Here is a 22,550-nt window from a genome sequence, read left to right as displayed (position 1 = left end):
TTAGGTGGAAGTTGGCCACGGCTTGTGGCAATGAGATTTCATGATCCCTGACAGTACTCCAGAATTTTTCTAGTCGTGGCACTTGAGACTTCTGGTCTAACGTAGTAGAAGAAATAAAGCTGAGACATCTCTACCAGGCACACAGGGAACTCGCTCACTGGAGGCACAACCCCTCACCATCCCTGCCCCATTGGACTCACAGCTCTGATCACCCCCTACCCCACCCCCTTCCTCCCTCCCTCCAGCTGTGGCCAGCCTCCAGCCTGCTGTCTGGGAATTATCTGCAGCCCCCAACTCAACTCTCCAATCTCCTCGGTTCCCAACTTTGGCAGTGGCACTCCAGGTAAAGGACAGAACTCACCATGTGCCCCTATTTGCAGAGCAAGCTAATGGGGTCCTGGGCCCAATAAGTGGTGAGGCAGGGAAGGCTAGGGCCCAGCCACTGTGGTCCCTGGCTACAGCAGAGCCTGGGGAGAAGGACCCTCTCTCAGGAGGCCTCTGGGGAGCTCATCAACAGTCAGCCGGGCAGACCGCCCTTCATAGGTAACCCCTAACCTCACCAGGGCCTGTGTTTCTTCATCTATGGGAACTGTCACTAGGCCCTTCCTCCCCTGTAACCTGCGGGCTACACGTCAGCACATTCCTCCACAGCCTTGCAAGAATCATTAACCTTGTCCCTGTTTTCTTTGTCCCAGTGCCTACAACAGGAACCAAGGAGGGAGGCGACATGATAACCTACAGACACAAAGCCAACAAGTAACGCTCTGAGACCATTGCATGGAGCCCAGATGTCCCCAGAGCGCAATGTCCCAGAGGTTTTGAGCCTCTCCTTGTGAGGTTTCAAGGCCCATCCGGTTCCCACTCTCACCCCCACATATTTTATTAGCCCCACATAAGCTGTCGCTGTGCTCAACCAAGACAAGGCAGGTTCGAGACCCATCCCCTGACTGCCCATCCGTCTGCCCTTCTGGTAATAAAACTTTCTCTGCTTCTGACGCGGTGGCTCACAGATTAGCTAACTGGGCCTCAGACACACGAAACTGATTTTAGGGTCCAGTAACTGTAGTGCCAGTGAAGAAGAAAGGCAGCACGCACTACAAGCCACAAGCAATAAGGACACTGGTGGAAGAAACCCAAAGAAAGAATCAGAACCTCTGTGAAGAGAAGCAAAAGAGAAACACCAGAAACAACAAGTAACAAGAAGAGTGAGTACACCCACCCCTCCCCTCCTCCTCAGGTTTAAGACCACATTTTCAATTCCATTTTTAACTGTCATTTCAAGTTTTTAATTTTTATCTTTTTCTTTTTTTAAGATTTTATTTATGTATGTGACAGAGAGAGACACAACAAGAGAGGGAACACAAGCAGGGGGAGTGAGTGAGAGAGAAGCAGGTCCCCCCGCTGAACAGGGAGCCCGACGAGGGGCTCGATCCCAGGACCCTGGGATCATGACCTGAGCCAAAGCAGATGCCTAACAACTGAGCCGTCCCGGCACCCCTTGATTTTTATCTTTAATCAGAAATTGCCTTCAAATCTCTGGGCCAGGTCTGAGGCACTGAGTCTTACGTTCTATTTGTAAAATCAAAGGTGGGCCCATGCGAAGAACCACTTGTGATTTTCAGCCACCTGTTACTTTAGTGTCACAGGATTAAGCATGAACGGGCGATTCCTATACAAACAGTGACTTAAAACAGAATCGGAAGGAGGAAGGGAACCTACCCTGACAGGAGTGGCTGGGCATGGTGCCCCATCACGTGAGTGACTATGGGATGGAAAGACTTCTAGAAGATCTCTTTCTGGGGCGCTTGAGTGGCTCAGACAGTCAAGCGTCTGCCTTTGGCTCAGGTCATGATCTCAGGGTCCTGGGATGGAGCCCTGCCTCAGGTGCCCCACACAGACGGAAGCCTGCTTCTCCCTCTGCCCCTCCCCCTGTTGTGCTCTCTCTGCCTCTCTCTCTCAAAAAAAAAAAAAAAAAATCTTAAAACAACAACAACAATAACAACAAGATCTCTTTCTATTACAGACTATTTGCGCCCCCCCAAAAAATTCTTATGTTGAAGTCCTAACCCCCAAATGATGGTATTTGGAGATGAGGCCTTTGAAAGGTGATCAGGTCATGTGGGTGAACCCCTCATGAATGGGATTAGCGCCCTCATAAAAGAGGTACCCTTCCTTCCACCATGTGAGGACACAGCGAGAAAAGAGCTGTCTGTGGACCAGGAAGTAGACTTGCACCAGACACCGTGTCTACCAACGCCTTGACCTTAGACTTCCCGGCCTCTGGAGCTTGAAGAAATACACCTCAGTTGCTCAGGCCTGCCAGTCCATGGCATCCTGTTCTAGCAGCCCAAGCAGACTAAGATACGTTCCTAATGAGGGAAGGTACACAAGGAGCCTAAAAATTTGAAAGTCTGTGGAACAGGACTTTCCTGCTTCAGAAGTGAAGACATTTTAAAAATAAGCAAAGCATGCAGGTCAGAGGGAAAAGTCCCCGGCTTCTAATAGAAACACACTGACAATTACCTAATTTACACAAGGTGTCACTGAGGCTGACGCTCAGCTGCTTCCTGACGAGTGAGGAGGTGGCAAAAGTCCCTGCGTTTTCCTTTATTTGTATCACTTGTTTATAATATTCAATTGCTTGCTTCCTTTGGAATCTAGAAAAGAGACATTTAATTCAAGTGTTGCATCAAAGAAGCACTGCATTCATTCATTCAACAAACCTTCAGGGCTGGGGCTCAAGGATGAGGAAGACTAATCCTTGCCCACAGAGAACTTCCCAAGGTTGGAGCAGAGGCTGGAGAGTGAAACAGAGGACCAGACACTCACGAAGGGCACTGTGTGCGGATCTAAGGGTTTTTGGTCTTTAACACTGAGATTTCATTAAGAGAATGATGTGATCCAATGTGCACTTTGATAAACTCGCCTGGCTGGAAGTGTGCAGGGGAAGGCTAGAGGCAGGGAGGTCACTTAGTCCACTTAGTCCAGCACGAGGGTCTGAGCAGATGCTGTGGGCCTGGAGGAGACAGACCTGCGGAGGCTGGGCGCCCCCTGAACGTTGTGGCCCCAGTACTGGGAGCAGTGGGTGATCGCTGTGGTCGCAGTAGAGTGACGTGGTCAGGAGCTTGAGCTCTCAAGTCCGACAGGCCTGAGGGTGGCTAGTGAGGCACAGACACCCTGTGGTCAGATGCCCTGGGTGTTGATCCACATTCTACTGCTTCAAAGCTGGGCAAGCCTTCTAACCTCCTGAACCTCAGCTTTCTGCCCCTGTTGTGCTCTCTCGCTCTCTCTCGCTCTCTCTCTCTCTCTCTCTCAAACAAATAAATAAAATAACAAATTGTTTTGAAGATTCGATTTGAAGAGAAAAATGCATGTAATGTCTTCCGCATAGTGACTGATCATAAATATAATTAAGACGATGCCGTGGTGTCCACACTGGGTGAAACAGGAGAAGAATGCATTTCATCAGGGTGGGTGGGGGGAGGGAATGTGTTCAGTCTTGAGAATGCGGACTCAGAAATGCCCAAATAATTTGGAATACACAATGGAGGCATCCAATAGATGATAGAAGACTGAGAAGAACATGGAGAAGAGAAGCCAGCGCCTCATGGCTAAAGCCCTAGGCACAGGTGAGGTTGAGATGCTAAGACTCCTGCATCCAAGCACAGCCTCTGTGAACTGAACCCAAAACAGCAACACCACTGGGACAACACTCAGAGAGGGAGGGAGAGAGGAAAAGAGAGAGATAGGAAACCCACAAAAGAAACTGAGCAGGGATCATCAGAAAACAGAGCCAGGAGAGAAGGCATCTCAGGAACCAGCAGAGGGTTTTTTGGGGAAGGGAGTCATTGACATCATCAACACTTCAGCAGGAGAAGGCCAACAAGATCAAAAATGTGCAAAGGGACACATTGAACATGTTCCTGATGACGTTGGCTGGAGTAGAGTAAAATGGAGCTGGGTCGAGGCAGAAGTTAAATGACAGTAAATGGGAAGGGAGGAAGAAACTTGACCTTGAAGAGGAGGCTAATGAATGGGTACAAAGTCAAGAAGGAGTAGACAGCATTTACTTTACTGAAAACATAACTACTGTTCCTCCTAAGACAGTTTGTTTATTCCTCTCTGTCCTTTTCTTTTTAACTTAACCTCACTTACCCAGCCCTACCCAGCCCCACGCCACAAGCCTCTCAGGATCCCATGGATCATTTCTTTTTTTTTTTTAGATATTATTTATTTCAATCTCAAGTAGGTGGAGAGGCAGGCAGAGAGAGAGAGAGAGAGAAAGGAGGAAGCAGGCCCCCCACTGAGCAGAGAGCCCGATGCGGGGCTCGATCCCAGGACCCTGAGATCATGACCTGAGCCAAAGGCAGAGGTTTAACCCACTGAGCCATCCAGGTGCCCCTCATTTCTGTAGCGCATGACAGCTGTCACAAGGGCCCTGGCCACCAGGGCAAAGGCTCTACCCCCGTGTGAGAGGTGAGTCGAGCTGCACAGCAAAATCTCTCCTGGTCTTAACTGGTGTTAAGAAAGATGTGGTTGCCTAAAGGCAACCTTCAACAAGATGAAAGGCCTTCCATTGTTTCAGAAGGCTGACCGTTGCCAGTGAGGGCTGGGCCAAAGGCACCCAGGTATGGTCAGGTGGGCCGCCACAGAGGCCATCCCTGTGGAATGGACAAGAGATATCAAAGGTCTATGATTCACACCCCACGAGCTCTGGATTTGCGATGGGGCAGCCGGGGGAAGCAGAAATGACTCAGACAGTATGTTTCATGCTTAGATTTTTCTTTCACGAGGAAATGGTTCTACTGCCACGCTTTTTGCTTCTGTAAAGAAGAGTCCCTTCTCTGTTCACTGTGCTAATCTGAAGAGGAGCAGGAGGAGGCTTATCTGGTATCCAGTGTCTAAAAAATGACGTTGTGGGGAGCAAAATAGTAATACTAAGAATTCAATTTAATGAACTCTTTTGGTATGTGCCGGGCATTCTGCTAAACACCTTACATATGGGATCCCTTAGCCCTCACAACCATCCGGTGAACAAGATAGTATCCCCACTTTCGTTTTACCAGTGAAGAAATGAATGAGATACCAAACGTTAAGTTCTCCCTGTTACTAATTTGAACCCAGGTACTCAGATCCCAACGCCCTCCATGTCCCCACTACTATGTCGCACCCGTAATTTTACCCATATACATTCCCTTATTTGGGCTACTTTTTTACAGGTAAATACTCTTAGAAAGGCTAAATATGGATTTGGACTTAAGTGCTAGAAATTAGCAGCATCACATTCCTCCTGGGAGCAAATGCAGGAAGAGGTTATCTTCCTGGGGAGAGGTAAGAGGGAAATTATCTCCAGGCAAGGGGAAAACTGAAAGTGCAAAGCGAGACAGGGAACAGGAACAGAGAGCAGAGGGACAGAAACTCCAAAAACAAAACTTCACAACTTCGTAATTGAACCTAGAGCGTCCACAGTCCTTCAGTCCGCGGACTCGGCTAGGAAAGGGTGTGAGCCCGTGCCAAAGGAAGGGTGTGTTGCTTCTGTCTCTCCAGACTCACAAAGACCCTTCTCTCAACCAACCTGTCAAGAGAAGTGGTCAGACCCTGCAGATGCGAACACTGATGGTCTCCACAGCATAATATCCACAACCCTCTCTTAAACACAGAAACCAACAAAGAATCTCTCCTGACTGGGGTGCCTGGGTGGCCCAGTGGGTTAAAGCCTCTGCCTTTGGCTCAGGTCATGATCCCAGGGTCCTGGGCTTAAGCTCCACATCAGGCTCTCTGCTCAGCAGGAAGCCTGTGTGTCAAATAAATACATCAAATCTTAAAAAAAAAAAAAAATCTCCCCTTGACCAAACTCTGCTCAGGCTCTTATCACTCTTTCTGAAGTAGGTCTCAACTTTTAGACTTCTGTGTTCATCTCTGCATTGCCCAATTTTAGCAAGACTCCTGCAAAGTCAGTTGAAGGAGGCTCCCACCCCTACCAGTCTGATCACCCTCAATACCAGGCTGGGTTCCTCCTTCCCCGTCACATCCCAGGAGAAGTCCGACCCCACCAGCCTGCCTTCAGCAAGAATCCTGTTGGGTCTATCAAGCCAGAATCCTCTCCCCACCAGTGCTTCCTCTTGGTAATTTTCTATCTACTGACCCCCCTCTACCCAACTTCTCTTTGCATATGGGGTTAGGTCCAATCTCTCTTCCCCTCTGCAAAACTCTACCACAGGACCCGAGTGAACTCCCTCTTACCTTTCTTTAATAACTATTATTGAGACAGAGAAAGCAAACAGACCCCATGAGAGAAAAAAATATTGCTTTTTCTTTTGCTTTTTTTCCGGCTTCTACTCTTGCTAGGACCTGTACCCCTCCACCCCACTCAACACATGCCTCATAATGCAAACAGCATATGTCCTTCTTGGAAGGGACAAGGAAGGAATGATTTCCCTAGAACAGATAACATCTAAGAAAGGACCAGGTAAGAAATGACTGAATGAAGCCATCACACATGCTCTCCAGACCACCATTACCAAACATCTCAATGCCAAGGTCCCTTGGTTCCAAGGAGTAACACCTGGGGCCTCATCTTGGTGCTAACTGGTTCCTGGATGCCTAAGGGGACAAGTACACCAGAACATCACCCTCAGTAAAAACCCCCAGACCCCAAGCAAAACCAAGACTCATGATCTTTCCTTTCTGAGTCTCCTGGATGTTTCATCTGTATCTCCACCCCCCACCCACCCCAAACACACACACCTCTCACTCTTTCTACATATATCTTCAATAAACCCTGCTTCCACCTCCTGCTGGCTCATGTTTCATTTCCATCCTGCCTGAGGCCAAGGACCCTGTTGGCTGTCCCACGGGACCCCCGCTCTTGGTCCCCGGCCCTGACCTGCCTACACCATTATGAATAATTTTTTCTTTAACAGCTTTAACAATGCCTTGTGGGGGGAGCTGAGGGAAGCCCCCCACCTCACAGGACAGCAAGCGGACTTGCTGAGCAGGCAGAGAAGAGTTAGCAGGAAAACAGAGAGGGAATGTCTGAGACATCACAGGCTGGCCTAGAGTTGCAAGAGGCAGACGAAAGGATGTGGCCCCACAAACAAGGGAGTTGAGTCCTGCACAGAAGCAGGAAGTGAATACAGCTGACCCTCGAGCAATGCGGGGGTTGGGGCACTGACCCCTGTGCAGTTGAAAATCTGGTATCTTTTGATTCCCCCAAGACTAAACTACTAATAGCCCACTGTTGACTGGGAGGGTTACTGATAACAGAAGCAGTCGATAAGCACAGATTTGTATGCTTTGTGTCATGTACTGTTCTCTTACAATAAAGTAAGTTAAGGAAAAGAAAATGATAGGAAGGAAATCATATGGAAGAGAAAATGCATTTATAGGCTGGTACTGTATTAATGGAAACAAGGCCGTATGTAAGTGGACCCACTCAGTGCAAGTGCGGTTCCAGGGCCGGTTGTCCATCTTCTTCCTCACAAGGCCTGGGAGTGATACAGAGAAACACAACATCATACTCCTTGGTACTCTGCCTACTGCCAAGAGCTCTACGCACTTTGTGGGCTGAGAGTTCCTCTCAAAGACACTGCGGTCAGTGTCCTGACAAATGAACAGGGACACAACTTTCAGGCACGGCGAGCCCCTCAGGGTTCTGAACAAGGCTACAGCCAAGGACGTGAGACACTCTGATGGCTCAACCCCAGACTTCCCTTCCACTGGCGATTTGGGGGCGAAAAGAAGACCCACTACTTGAGACTTTTTATAAGAACTTGCATCGGAGCACCTGGGTGGCTCAGTCAGTTGGGCATCTGACTCTTGGTTTTGGCTTAGGTCATGATTTCAGGGTCATGCTTGAGATCTCTTTCTCTCCCTCTGCCCCTCTCCATTCCACTCACGCCCTCTCTCACTCTCTCTCTCTCACAAATAAATAATTTTTTTAAATCTTTTTTTTTAAAAACTTGCCTTTCACTATCTTCTGGTAGAAAAAATAGTAAATCTGCTAAAAATTCCATAATTTCTCCAACCACGATGTTTTTCTCACCAAATAAACTTCTCCTGATATTTAAGCATTCTTGAAATCTCATTTTTGCAAGAGACGTGTTTCCAGCAACAAATCTGAAAATAAAACACATGTGTTTATGTGGGCACGATAATGCTGGCTAGTTCATTTTGCTATCAAAAGTAATTCTTATAAACATCCTTTGTTTTGGGCCCCTGGGGGGCTCAGTCATTAAGCCTCTGCCTTTAGCTCAGGTCATGATCCCAGGTCCTGGGATCCAGCCCCGCATCAGGCTCCCCGCTCAGCCGGAAGCCTGCTTCTCCCTGTGCCTGCTGTTCTCCGTGCTGTGTTCCATCTGCTGGTGTTCCCTCTCTCACTATCTCTCTCTCTGCCAAATAAATAAATAAAATCTTCTTTTAAAAAAATCCTTTGTTTTATACGGGAAGACACAGAACAGCAGAGCAGTTTATAATGGCAGAGATTTAAGACCTTCAAAGCGATATGTAAGAAGACATTTGACGATCTTATGAGAAACTGGGCACTATTCTCAACCCCAGCACAGCTGACCTTTAGGCTGGCAGCATGCACTAGGGCCATCTTGTGTGCTCTATCACATCTAGCAACATCCTGGCCTCTAGCCACTAGATGTTGATAACAACCCCCCAGTCGTAACAACCAAAAATGCCTCCAGACATTGCCCAAGGTCCCCTGAGGGGCAGAATCACCCCCGGTTGAGAACCACCGAAGCAGAATATGGAAATGCTAACATTCGGCATTTCTTCACCCAATCAGTGGGAAATGGACTAATAAGCATGGGTTAAGAACATCGAACTTAACCATAAAAGCTAGTACAGAAAACAATAATTTTCCAAGAAAAAAAAAACCATGTTTACATCAGAACACCTTCGGTATATTTCATGGTAGCCTGATCACGGGGGTTGTTGTCCAATGAGCTGGAAATTTCAGCAGCGCGTTCCAAAATGTGATTTTCTTTTAAGTACTTCTCAGTGGCTGACTTTGCCAGGTTGTTCAGCACTCTGCCTGCAGGGAATAATTTTGGCAAAGAAGGTGATGCTGAAGTTTTTTTTTTGTTCCACAAAAGAGTTAAGACATCAATAAAGTACTTAATACCTTTGCTTCATCACCACCAATAGCCAGGTTTTTTCTTCATAAATCAATGACTTGCCTACATTGCACGGGGATTGGTTTTCATACAATGATTGTGTGTGCACAGCAATTACAAAGGCCAAAGAGCTAAGACAATAGATTGAAAGTGAATTCTGAGACCATTCTGCAAATGGGCAGATCAGAAATTAAGTAAGAATTATGGATGTGATAAAACCAGTCATCACCGTGGTAACCGAGTCCTACCAAAGGCAGCCAGTGCAGTCTTGCAATAAGAAATAAAATGATACAGCCTTACAATAAGAAACACATGAATAAGCCCCATAAATCCAATTAATAAATAATGAGCTCTCCCTAGATACATACCGCCTCGGGAATGTACCTGCTGCCAAGGCCCACCATTTGGTTCCTTTATTGCAAGTTATATATTCTGACACTAATACAGACTCCTAAAATGCTGGAAAGTGTTTTTGAAGCCATATTCTGTTAGGAAGGAAAAAAGCCCTAAAAACTTTCCTGGAAGGTGTTAGAACAGCAGTGGCAGCAGGAAAGAAAAGCAGATTTAACCTCCTGCGCCAGGGAACTCAGTTGTAAGTATAAAGGATTGCCATCACACTGTCAAGAAACATCTTTCCCAGCCTGGGTGGTATGTCCCTCACTGCCTGTGCCCCCTGCACTCGGTCCACCTCCATCTAAGGCCTCCCATCTCACACCTGGGCATCTGGAGGGACAGCCACATACTTGCTCTCCCTATGTCCCCTCTTACCCACCGTGTAGTTCAGGCAACAAAAGTAATCTCACAATAGAAACCAAATGACGGCATGCCCACTCTAACTCCATGTAGTGGCTTCCCCTCACAGAGAATAAAATCCAAATGCTTGCCCAAGGCCCTAAACAATGTGGGCCCATCTGTATCCTGCCCCTTGTTCAGGGAGGCTCTCTCCATCGCTAACCCAGGCCGAGGCTCTCTCCACTCAGGGCCCTGTGCGGGCTGTTCCCTCTGCCAGGACCATACGTCTCAGCCAGGGAGGCCTCTGGACTTTTCCGAAGAGGAACTTCCCCCTGCTTATGCTCCCCCTGCATGTCGCTTGTGTCTTTCATTACATTTACTCCAGCCTGCAATTATTGTGTTATGTGTCCCCTCCTCTAGAGGACAGAGTTGGTGACTGTCTTGTCCAGCACAGCACCCACATGGCAGGTGCTCAGAAAATAGTTCTTGAATGTTTCTGCTCCGGCCAGCTGGGAATCCGAGTCTTCACCTGTTTGCTTGGGCCCTAAATCCTGGCCTGACCCTTGTCAGAACACTGGAACTACAGAGGGTTCCCATCAAAGCTGCCACTAAGGACAGCGATCCACCCCCAAGCCTCGGTTGCCAGCAGAACCACACCCCTCCTGCTGCTTTGGACTCCTCAGGAGTCCCATTTGTCTGCACCAAGCCAAGGTCTGCTCAACCCCTCGGAGCGCTACTCTCTAGACCCTCTAGCCGGCTTTAGAAGGCCAGTCCCAGGACCCACCTGAGTGCGCCTGGTTCCCACCCTGGTTTCCTCTGCTCACTAAGGTCCCAGCATGCCTGTGACCAGCTCTGCCTGCATTCGGGTGCCTCGGAAGCTACATTCTATATATCGAGGACTACAGCTTCATACATGTCAGTTCTAGAAGAGATTCCGTACGGTGAGGAGTTCCTGCAGACAGGCTTTAGGGTCTGATCAGCCTAACTTGGACTCCCAGCTCCAGGCCTGCCGGCTGTGAGAGCTGAAGTGGTTGAAGTTATTCTACCTCTCTGACCTTCAGTGTCCTCGTCTGTACCATGGGGATAGCAATACGTACCACAGGAGACACATTTGAGGGTAAAAGATCATGAGCATGAAGTGCCTTACACATAACAAGCATTCAACAAGTGGGAAGTGTTACTATAAAACTGGACTTAAACTTGGGATCGAGCGGGGGTAGATAGCTTGCCCACGGTGACTTGGTCTTACAGCCCTGGTGGTAGACCGCCGAAACCGCAGCAGCCCACCCCCCAATGCCAACCTGCACCCAATTCCCCTCGGCAATGCCATTCCGCACCTCCTCCCATCAAGACATGGGGTCTTGTGCTCTCCCTTTGAATGAGGCTTGGTGACTCGTTTTGACCAACTGAATGCAGGACAAGAGGGTGTGGGCCAGGGCTGAACCTAGGTCTGTGCCTCCGCACAGGCTTCTGCTCCCCCTCTCCTGGAATCCTGCGAGCCACCAAACCAACAGGCCCTCACCATCCTCCTGGAGGATGAGAAACATGTGGCCCAGACATCGAAGGGAAGCCTCGTAGACCAGCCCACCCCATGCGCCCTGCCCGCTGATCTCCATCTGCCGAGCCCACTCTGGACCTGTGGAATCCCCCAGCCAACGCCCACACCTCTGGGCAACAGTAAGCAGCTGTTGTTCGAATGGCTGCCTTCTGGGCTGGCTTGCTATACCACAAAATTGAATTAATGCAGCCATTTAAATACAGCGTAAGTCTAGAATACTTTAGATTAGACTGATTGTAAATCAGTGGGTCAAAAATGCTTAATATCTTCATTCAGTAAACATTCTTTGTCTCCACTCTCTCTGTGGACCTACAGAGCCTCAGGCATCAAATACCCAAGAATAAAAGAAGCGGGTTTCCCCGAGCCCTGGACTGCAGGCCAGCCACCGTCCTGCGCACTCCACGGTCTCCCACAAACCCTTCTAGTCTCACAACAACACGCAGCAGATACTCCTCTCAATCCTCCCTTACAAACGTGAAACATGTGACCAACAAAGGTTGAGTCATAGGTCTAATGGCAAAGAGTCAGGGAGTGGAAAGGTGAGATTTAAACCCAGAACAGCAGGCTTCAGAATCATGTGAACGGGGCCCCGTCCTGCTCACAGCCTCCCTTTCTGACGCACGTCACGATCAGGCCTCCACAGCCCCAAAGGCTGGGCCGTCCCATGAGGAGCACTGACTAGTCAACCCTCATGTGACCGCCACAAAACTCAGGTGCACAAAGCACACACATCCACGTCCCCTTTCTTGGTAGCTGGGTCTGGCCCAGGAGCCCGACTCCGAAACACAAAGCGCGACCCCCTCTGCACCTGTCTGCCGTACCTTTCTGCTTCAGGAAGGCCTGGTTGTCTTTTATGGCGCTGGGTGGAAACTCCATCAGGTTGGACCACGCTTTCTGGAAGTACTGGAAGCCCTCCTGAGTCATCCCTATTTCCAGGTAGAGTTCTCCAGTGGTGTTCTGTACTCTGAGAAGCATCTCTGTCGAGGCCCGACTCTGTACAAAGTGGAAAGGACACCACTGCTGGGGGAAGCCAGCCATAGATGGGACACAGCAGCCAGACACCCACTCAGTAAAGGCCCATTTCATAACATGCCTGCAAAAGATGGCATGCTTTATATCATTTCTTCTCTTAGGGAATTTAAATATTTATAAAATGATGCGAAGTAGTTATTGGGAAACACTATGAACTAAAAGTAAATGTGGGGATATGTCTTTCAGAGCTTGTTTTAGTTTACAGCCATAAATATTTCTGGGGTGCCTGGGTGGCTCAGTCGGGGTGAAGTGCCTGCCTTCAGCTCTGGTCATGGCCCTGGGGTGCTGGGATTGAGCCCTGCATCAAGGATCCTGCTCAGAGGGGAGCCTCCTTCTGCCTCTGCCCCTGCAGCTCCCTACCCTCCACCTGCTCGTGCTCTCTCTCTCTCACATAAATAACATATTTAAGAATAGTAATAATAATAATAATTAATATTTTCGAAGGTAACAGTGTGTTGCACATGTTAAAATTCCCAGGGGAGGTATTTTCAAGAATTCAAAGCAACTCCTAAAAACACTATCAGTGTGGCCCTTGAATTGAAGAATGACCAGACACATTTTTGCTTAGAGACTTGAATTTAAATTCTCTTTAATGGCTCAGCATTGTTTAGTTCAGGAGCACTTAAACTTCATTACTTTGTATTACTCCTCTACCCAAACTGTTCCAACGCTTAAGAATCTACCAGTTGGTTATAATTTTCTAAAGGTCCACTGCAAGAAATGAGAGTTAAGGATGAGTTATCTTACTACTTAATCTCGTTTCAGGAAAAGTAGTATTAACCAGAATATATCTGAGAACTGAGGCCCTATTCAAATGAACCACCACCCTCATTGGTTCTGTAATACTTCCTGCTCTACCACAGTATGAACCCAGGAAAGGACTAAGCCTGGCTGCTTGGCATGAATTCTTTGTGCTCTGCACCTGTTGAAAGTGCTCCCCAGGCCAACGGACCTGCAGCGTGACCCAAGAGCTTTCTAGTAGGTGTTTTGGAAACAGGTTACCTCTACTCAGATATGGATCTCCTCAGCCCTGGAGGCAGCCAGGTGTGGTAAGGAATCTCCGGGGCAGAGGCCACAGCTCATTCACGCACCCCTCATACATATCTTTAAAAGTGCCCCTTCTCAGCGGCTATCCTAGATCTCACCCCTACTGCTCACTCTTCCTGTCCCCCACTTCCATGCTGACTATATTGACGAACCCTGTGAATGCCGGGTTCGGATATTGGTTCGGATCATGAATGGCTGCAAGTAACAGAAAACCCAAATGAATAGTGACTTGATATCTCCCTCATGCAAAAGTCAGGAAGTAGATGGCCTAGAGATACAGACATATCATGATGTCAGAGACTCAGATTCCTTTTAACCTGTTTCCTGACCTTGCCTGACCTCTATTTCCAAGGACACCTCTTGGTCTAAAATGGCTGCTCCATCTCCAGCCATCGTAGCCACAGTCCAACCAGCAGGAAGGAGGAAAGAGAAGATCAGACTCTTCACTTCATGAAAATCTCTTAGAAGTTACCCATATCACTCTCACTTAATGTCACCAGCCCAAACTCGGGCACGTGCTCATCTCTAGCTCCAAGGAAAGCTGGGAAATGTAGTCTTTCCAATCACTTGCAGTGCTAAACATTCAGGAGCGGGGTACATTACTTACTTTGAAAGCGGGGATAGATCTTGGAAAATTAAAGTCTGTATACTTCATTTACCCTTTTCTTCAATTAATTTCAAGTTACCAATGTTTCCACCCATTTTCTTCCCTCCTGCCTATCTCAGAGGAAGAGATGCCCAACCTCCTTTTCAAGGACCCACTGCCCCCCTGAACTCTCAAGAGGCCTGTCCCCTGAACAGAGTTCCCACTGGCATCTCCAATCTGCCCATCTCCCTGGCTCCTTTCCTGCTCCACACAGACATACATCTCCTGGATCAAACCTCACCTGAAGCTGATCGTATCTTGACTTTTCATCTTTCTCCTATTACTGACAAGCTTCTCAAACCAATATCAGTTTGTGCTGGTTCTCCATTTCCTTATGACATACTTGCCTCTTAAAGCCCTGCAGTTCAGCTCCTCCCACATCCACCCCCTTCCATCTCTGGGGTTACCACTGACGGCACTCACCAGAATTAGGGGCCTTCTTTTGGTCTTCATTTGTCCAGCCCCCTAAGCAGCCCTCCTTCCCTGGTTCAGGGGAAACTATGATCCCCCTACCCTCCTCCAATCCCTCACTCCTTTACAAGCTCTTCTTTCCTTGTCTCCTTTTAGGTATAAATAACTTCCCAGGAACCAGTTCCTATCATCACTTGGAGGCCTTGTTTCCCTGCGTGTTTCGGCATTCACATGTCCCCCACCAAGTCTCTCTCCAGATTTCTAACACTACCTATCCTCCAGCTGGCTGGAGACTCCACTTGGATATCTTTCCCCAACTGCAAACTCAGTAGCTGAAACATTTAAAATTTATCGTCTTCCCCTTCAAATCAGCTTCCTCTCTAGATTTCTCTGTGCCTGTCAACCAGGCTCAAGTCCTCAGGGTCCCCCTGAGTCCTCCCCATGTCCTGGCCACATTTCTAGTCCAGAGTGGGACTGAAGCCTCAGAGAGGGGGACAGCTCCCAAGTTCCCACCAAACTACTGAGGTCCTGCCACCCTTGAGTCTCACTGCCCACGTTGCCAGAAGTACCCATCGGCATGGCAAATTTGGTGCTATGTTGTCAAGCCTCCTCCTTATGAAAACAGGTCTTTCATTCTCCTCAAACTCCAGACTATCCCACCATCCAGGCAACAGAGCTTCGTGGGCACTCAGTAAATATTTGTTTATATTTCACAGTGATTGTGTTAGCACAAGCAGTGTTCCACTCTCAGGTCGCAGTCTGCACCAGCCACCACCCCTGGAGCCCCGACTGAGCTGAGCACTTGCTACACGTGACTTCAGTAGGGATTTACAGAAACGCTATGAAATAGGGATTATTGCTCCTCTACTACAGGTGGGGAAACTGAGGCTCCATGAGGTTCTATAAATCACCCAAGCCCGCATGGCTAGCGAGGAGGAGAGCAAGGCCTTCGCACCCAGACCTCCTCTCCCCAAAGCTCGGCTCTGCACATTTAACAGATAAGTCACCGACACATAACCGGAGGCTCCTTCACAAAAGTATTTTTTTGGTTTTCCAGCTGCCTGCCACACTGACTATGAAACTGGAGTGGGGAGAGCCTGAGATCCACTTTTTCAACAGACAGACCGATCAAATCAGCTTCTCAGCCTGAGCACCACGGCCACGTAGGGCAGGCTAGCTCTGCACTATGTGAGTCAAGCGGGGGAGGGGGTGTCCCACGCAGGCCCAATATGCAGCAGGCAGCACACCTTGCTTCTACCCTCCTGATGCCAGTGGCAATACCCACCCCCAAGTTGTGACAACCAAAAATGGCTCCAGTGTCGCCAAAACTACCTCCTAGCTGAAAACCGCTGCATTAAAATTCCTAAATGACCTAATAAGCTGAAGAGATTATAACAGTTACAACACGCAGAATGCATACACCACAAATAATGAGATCCTTCCCCCTTGAGAATGTTAGGCACCTATTTCAAAGACGTTGTTATTGCCAAAATAGTTTTAGAACTTCTCTTTTGGAAGTAACTTCAGCGCCTAACGAAAATTCTTTTAACAGTCTCCATGGTGGCTAGGCCCAAAGCGTTGTTGCAAAAATATTTTGAGAACAGAATCATAAGATTGATGCCTCACAAAGAAGTGCTCTGAGGAGGGAAATTTTCTTTGAATGTCTAAGCTGTGGCGCGGCTCCGATGAAGCCGTCTTACCCTTTCACGACCACATATCTGACAGGCTCTGCTTCATGGCTATTTTGCATGTTGCCAGTATCTTCCAGCTAGACGGGGAGATCCATGAAGGTAGAAACTGTGCCTGCCTCGCTCACTGCTACCACCCCAACTCCCGGCACAGTGCTCCCTCACAGGCGAGGCAAGGCCCACAGTACGAGTCAACCGAGGGGATGAATGAGTGAATGTCTAAGTGAATGACTGGAACCAGGCACTCAGAGATTACCTAGTAAGAAAACTGGTACTCTCTAGACAGTAATGTCTGTCTGTAATGGTCATCTGGACCTGGTAGAAAAAAAAAAGAAAATTGGGAGCACAGGGGAAAGTTCCACAGTCAGTAGTAAGATAGCAGAGAATCACCAGACTCCACCCCCTGGAAGATGAAAGAGTGGCCAAGATAGCTTCATTCGGCGGTCTTATTGTTTCTAACCTGGGCCTCCAGGACTTTATAAGCCACAGACAGAAAGAACACAAGAGCTACCAGTTCTTAAGCTCTCACTGTGGGCCACACGGTGTGTGGAGTGCTTTGTGTACTTTCTTACTCCAACCTGTTAACAACCCCTTGAGACAGATACTAGAATCCATAACAGAGTCAGAGAGGTTAAAATTCTCACCAAGGTCACACAGCAATGAGCGCCAAAACTCTTTAAATCTGGGTCAGCCCGAAAACATCCCACGCTCTCTTCACTACTCTGTGTCGCCTTCTAAGGACGTGAAGTATTTACAAAGTCAAATTGATTCACTGATTCGTTTATTAGGCAGCTGTAGGTTGTAAGATGCCATGGAGAATACAAAAATTGGTAGATAAGCATGGTCTCCACCATGAGGAGACTTGCCATGTTAAGCCTTACTAATCTCTTTAAACAGAATTCTTTCTAATTCTTTCTATAAAGGTGTGTGTTGATGGAGGCTGAGGCCATCCATCACATTTTATAAAAATGTGAAGCTCTTTGTTTTAAAATAAAAAGAGCTTGTCTTGGGTTACACTAATCTTGGTCTATAAACACTACTGAATCAGTAAAAACTTGTAATTTTTTTAAAGGCCAGTTCAATGTCCTCATACACACAGGTATAGTTATGCATTAGGAGTAAAACTTTCATTGTACTCAACAAAGCTAAAACTTAATATTTCAGAAAAAGTAAATTAATATAGAGACAATATAATCAACCTTATCCAACATTTTTGTAAAAATTATAACCAGAACCAAGTCCTTAACCTGTTTTTTATTAGTTCATTTCAACCCAGTACGCTACTCCTTTTGCTTTATTGACATTCTTTTTTCCCTCAAAAATTGTACTTCTTGGTATGCATTCCTTCAAAAAATGGCTCCCATCTATCTACTACTTGTTGGTACTAATCTACAGTTTGGGCTATGGATTAAAGTCAGCTTCCTCTCTGATCAATGTAATTAAATTAGTATCTGTTATTTATCATTAAGTCCTCTGTTTGCAGATGACATTATAAGGGAACAAAGGTAAATGATATCTGAAAATATCTGATACGAACAGAACCGCATTTGAAGGATTTAAAGTAATTTCCCACTTTACCTGCACGAGTATGTTCTCGACACTCAAGAACAGCTCTTCTGCTTCTCTGGTCTTGCCCACGAGCTTCAGAAATTTTGCAATAAAGAACATTAATCGGCATTTGTCAGTGGTGGTAACCTCAAAAAGCCTGCATTCCAGCACTAAATTGGAAAGAAAGGTAAATAATCCTAAATAAAGCATATCTGGAAAGGAACAAAGAGTCCCTATCACTTAATCTTGATACAGGAGTTATAAATACATTATCCATATTTCAGTATTTCCCTCTCAAGGGATTAGCACTTTGCTTTTATTAGCACTTACACACGTTACCAAGTATTTGAAACAATGACAGGAAAAATAACCTAATGCTTTTAAATCATCTTGATATGTAAATAATGAAAACCAGAGAGTCAAAGGAGCATTTCCACAGTGCAGTCCACATATCACTGTAATATGGGTTTGGGGGTGATTTTCAGGCAAGAATAAAAAGGTGTTTAAATGACTTACACAACTCTGCCCTCTGTTGCAACTGTCTTGAATTACTGGCTTTACCAGAAGGAACAAAATGTTAAAGGAATCAAATAAGGAATATGCTTTGTGTGGCGTGTGTGTGAGTGTGTGTGTGTATGTGTGTTTTATACCCTCTCATACGCAAATGAAAATATATGAAATTTTTGAACTTGAAGACCCAATTAAATACACCATACTACAAAAGTCGTCATTTCCAGAACTTATCCCCCAAGATTCCAGCATCTGAACTTCTACATGGGACCATTGTTACATTTCAAAGTATTGCATCTGATGTGTTTGACACAAACACATCCCATGTTCTTCAACTGTTCCGTTGGCTCTGCCATAGGCTACCTGGACACTGAGTACATGCCTGCTTCCTTTCTGCCAACTTTTCCAGGGATCACCATTTGGGCACGGAATAAATATGTATGGAGCATCAACTGTCTGTCAAGCAGCATTCTAGGCTCTCAACACCAAGCACAGCAGATGAGGCCATAGCTCTCAGCACAAGAGAGAGGCCAAGAGGCTCTGAACCATAGCTACAGTGCTTCAAGGCCAAGAGCAAAAACTAAATGAGAGCCAAGGGAGAGAAAGAGCTCAAGAGAGTCCAAGACTCTCATCCACAGTGCCTATCTGAGCAAAGGGACCAAAGGTGGGAATAAGAGCTGAGGGGTTGGGGACCTGGGTGGCTCAGTGGGTTAAGCCTCTGCCTTCAGCTCAGGTCATGATCTCAGGGTCCTGGGATCGAGCCCCACATCAGGCTCTCTGCTTAGTGGGGAGTCTGCTTCTCCTTCTCCCTCTGCTCCTCCACTTGCTTGTGATCTCTTGCTCTCTCTCAAATAAATAAATAAAATCTAAGAAAAAAAAAAAAAAAACTGAGAGGTCAATCCAAGCCACAAACGAAACTAAGAACTATAAGCAGCTGTTTAGAGCAGGCAGGCCGAGAGTGGTCTGGACAAAAAAACCCGAAGGATGAGCCCTTGCGTGGGCGGTGGAGAGGGGAGGGGGTGGAGGGGGAGTTGCAAATTCCACGAGGATTATCGGGTCCAGATCCCTGTCAAGGGCTCAGGTTGGAACGGACAATATCCATTCATTCTGTTTAATCCTCAATTCAACAATCTCATGGGCTCCAAGAAAACTTCCTTCGTGAATCCTTCCTGCCGCTGACCACATCCTCATGTTCGTTCCCTTAACACCAACGTGTAGTTTAACGGGCAAGCGAACAATTTTTCTCATGATATAACTAATACGGGTACCTCATAGAAACATGGAAAAATATAGAAAAGTACAAAGAAAAACAAAAACCACTCGTAACTGCGTCCTTCACAGATAAACTGCTTGCACATATTTCTGTATGTGCCTCTTATCTTCAGCACGTACCCACAGTCATTTTTTTTTTAAATAAAATTAGGATCATCCTACAGTATGTGGGTTTTTTTTTTTAAGTTAATGGCCTTTTTATTAGAAGGGGGGAAAAAAAAAAAAAAGACTAGCATTTACAACTTGGAATGGCCGTAAACTGCAACTTCTTGAACAGCAGTGTTGATGGTTGCAATGAAGTCTACAGCCACAGCCTACTCCGCTGGCTCCAAGTCAAGCTTCAGAAAGTTTCAAAAACAGACTGTCCACAGATGCTTCCTTGATAAGGTTTCTTTTTGAAAAGGTGTGTGGGTGGCAGCCTGACACCCATTTCGCTCTAGTACAACGCAGAGAACACTAAACGGACACACGCAACACGCACGAGGAGGAATGTCATTGTCACCACGGGTGGGGACACCCGGAAGTACGGCGGGGGAGGGGGTCTGTCCTCTGGGGGGTGGGGGCTACGTCTAGACAGTTTATCCTTCACCCATTTTCCTGCACAGCGTCCTGAGGTAAACCAATTTTCAATGTTTGTTTTCGGTAAACGTGCTATGGCAATTTATAGTAACGGACTGAACTAGAACCCATCTGAATAGGTTTTAAATTTGTTTTTTCATTTTTTTGTTTTTAATACAAATGCCTGACCGTGATCCATTGTCAAGCCACTGGTCCTCTCCATCGATACATGCTTCTCTGATCATTTCATCTCCTTCTTCATCTGTTTTTCTCTTAAGCTGGTTGTGGATGATGGAGCTCTGCCGCACTGATGTCCCCAGTGCCATCCTCGTCAAAGAGTCGAAATGCCTCCCGAATTTCTTCTTCACTGTGGCTTTCATTTTTCTAGCAATCATAGTCAGAAATTCTGGGAAGTCCATGGTGCCATTACCGTCGGCATCTACCTCTTTGATTATATCTTGCAATTTGGCTTCTGTTGGGTTCTGACCCAGTGACGCCATGACAGCTCCAAGTTCCTTTGTTGTGATGGCACCATAGCCATCTTTGTCAAGTACGGAAAAGCCTCCCTGAATTCAGCAGTCTATGCTTCAGTCAGCTGATCAGCCATGGTGCCGAGCGAAGGGAGGAAGCGCAGAGGAAGCAAGGCTGGGGGCGGTAGGGGGAAGGGGGCACAGTGCAGGGGCTGTGTGGGCGGGGGTGTCCCCTCAGCACTGTGAAGTCGCTACTACCCTACTGAGCAAGGGCGCCCTGCCTCTAGGCTCCCAGCACCACTCCGTGTTATATCTAACACCTGCTTTTTCACCTCCATATTCAACAAATACTTATGTGTCAGCACTGTGCTAGATATTGAATACAGACCGGATACAATATTCATGGTTCCTGCCCTCATGGAGCTTACAGTCTATTGAAAAATATATTGTATTATGAATATTTTTCCACATCTTTAAAAATTGAGAACACATGTACTTACCATTGGACTGTATTCCATTTTACAGATTACCTTGAGTCAATTTTCCACTATTGATTCAAATTTTTCATTTACATACGATTTTTTATTTAATATTTATTAAATGTTATTCAGTGAGAATCATTGGCAGAAGCCTTTTTAAATATCCCTCATTACTTCCTTAGGGCAACTGTTAAATTGAATAAGCCACAGGGTATTAATATTTTTAAGACTTTCTATATATATCGCCAAATTGCTCCCCAGAAAGATTGTCCCAGTATAAACTCTTACTGTAGCATGTAGAAGTACCTATTTCCTCACACCTTTACCAACACTGTTATTGTTTTTATTTTTTATTTTTAGCTTTTTATTTTTTTTCTATTTTTAAGTAATCTCTACACCTAACATGGGGATAAAAGTTCCAACCCAGAGAGCAAGAGTCACATGCTCTACCAACCAAGCCAGCCAGATGCCCCCATTATTTCATGTTTTAAAATTCACTAAAAAAAAAAAAAAAAAAAAAAATCATTGCCCATCTGGTACCTGAAAAATAGCATTTTGCTTTAATTTGCATTTCTTTGATTACTAGTGAAACAGAATATAGTAATGTATTTATTAAAAACATGTTCATCAACTCTAAGATGCCATCAATGGCAAGATGCATCTTTTTCAGAAATGTTAAGTTTGGGGCAAGTCTACTTCTTAAGAACCAATGAAATCCAGTATTTATTCTTTAGTGAACTCATTCTTCCAATAACCACTTCCAGTGCACTCTGAGTACCTGCTCTGGGCCAAGCGCTGTCCTGGGTGCAGTAGATAAAGGATGAGACCAAACAGACCTGAGACTCACCAGCTGGGCTGTCAGAATGGTGGGGAAGATAGATTATCACAGAATCATTGAAATGAATATAAATTCAAACTATGAAAAGAACCATGAAACAGTTGGTGATATGAACTGTGGAAGGTCTCTGCATAGAAATATCAATTAAGCTGAGAGTATAAAAAAAAGTAGAAGGTATTGAGGCAAAATGAGGGAGAGACAGTGTGGGAATTCTGGGCAGAGGAGGAATACGTGCAAAGGCTCTGGCAGGAAAAAGCAAGGTGCTTAGAGAACTGAAAGATGGGGACCGAAGAGCAGAGAGAGTGAGGTGTTTGGTTCCAGATCATAGTGGAGACCTAGGAAGGGGCCATTCAGCAGCCACACCACACCTGGTGCTGCTGCCCTAGCAGGCACTGGGGCTACAGCAATGAACACAGGGGGCAGAGTCCTTCTGTTATGGAGCTTACATTCCAGCAGCTGGGAGAGTCAGAGACAAGGCAATGGAGAGAGACAGAAGGAGGAGGAGGAGGAGAAGAAGAAGAAGAAGAAGGAGGAGGAGGAGGAGGAGGAGGAGAAGGAGAAGAAGAAGGAGGAGGAGGAGGAGGAGGACAAGGAGAAGAAGGAGAAGAAGAAGGAGAAGAAGAAGAAGAAGAAGAA

General features: G+C 46.5%; 1 protein-coding gene across 1 annotated transcript in view; it reads right to left on the bottom strand.

The window, feature by feature from the left end:
* The window catches only part of LOC132020241 (putative tetratricopeptide repeat protein 41), a 71,091-nt gene that overhangs the window by 12,796 nt on the left and 35,745 nt on the right, over nucleotides 1-22,550 (bottom strand). Inside the window, exons 9-13 of the mRNA XM_059404447.1 lie at nucleotides 17,818-17,957; nucleotides 12,237-12,408; nucleotides 8,896-9,043; nucleotides 7,966-8,118; nucleotides 2,524-2,657 (exon numbers count right to left, since the gene is read on the bottom strand). Coding sequence (XP_059260430.1) covers nucleotides 2,524-2,657; nucleotides 7,966-8,118; nucleotides 8,896-9,043; nucleotides 12,237-12,408; nucleotides 17,818-17,957 — 747 coding nt within the window. The remainder of the gene's footprint in view (nucleotides 1-2,523; nucleotides 2,658-7,965; nucleotides 8,119-8,895; nucleotides 9,044-12,236; nucleotides 12,409-17,817; nucleotides 17,958-22,550) is intronic.

Source organism: Mustela nigripes, chromosome 6, assembly GCF_022355385.1.
Source record: "Mustela nigripes isolate SB6536 chromosome 6, MUSNIG.SB6536, whole genome shotgun sequence".
NCBI classification, from domain to species: Eukaryota; Metazoa; Chordata; class Mammalia; order Carnivora; family Mustelidae; genus Mustela; species Mustela nigripes.
The sequence above is the reverse complement of the archived record's forward strand: the minus strand, read 5'-3'. Positions and strand labels throughout refer to the sequence as shown.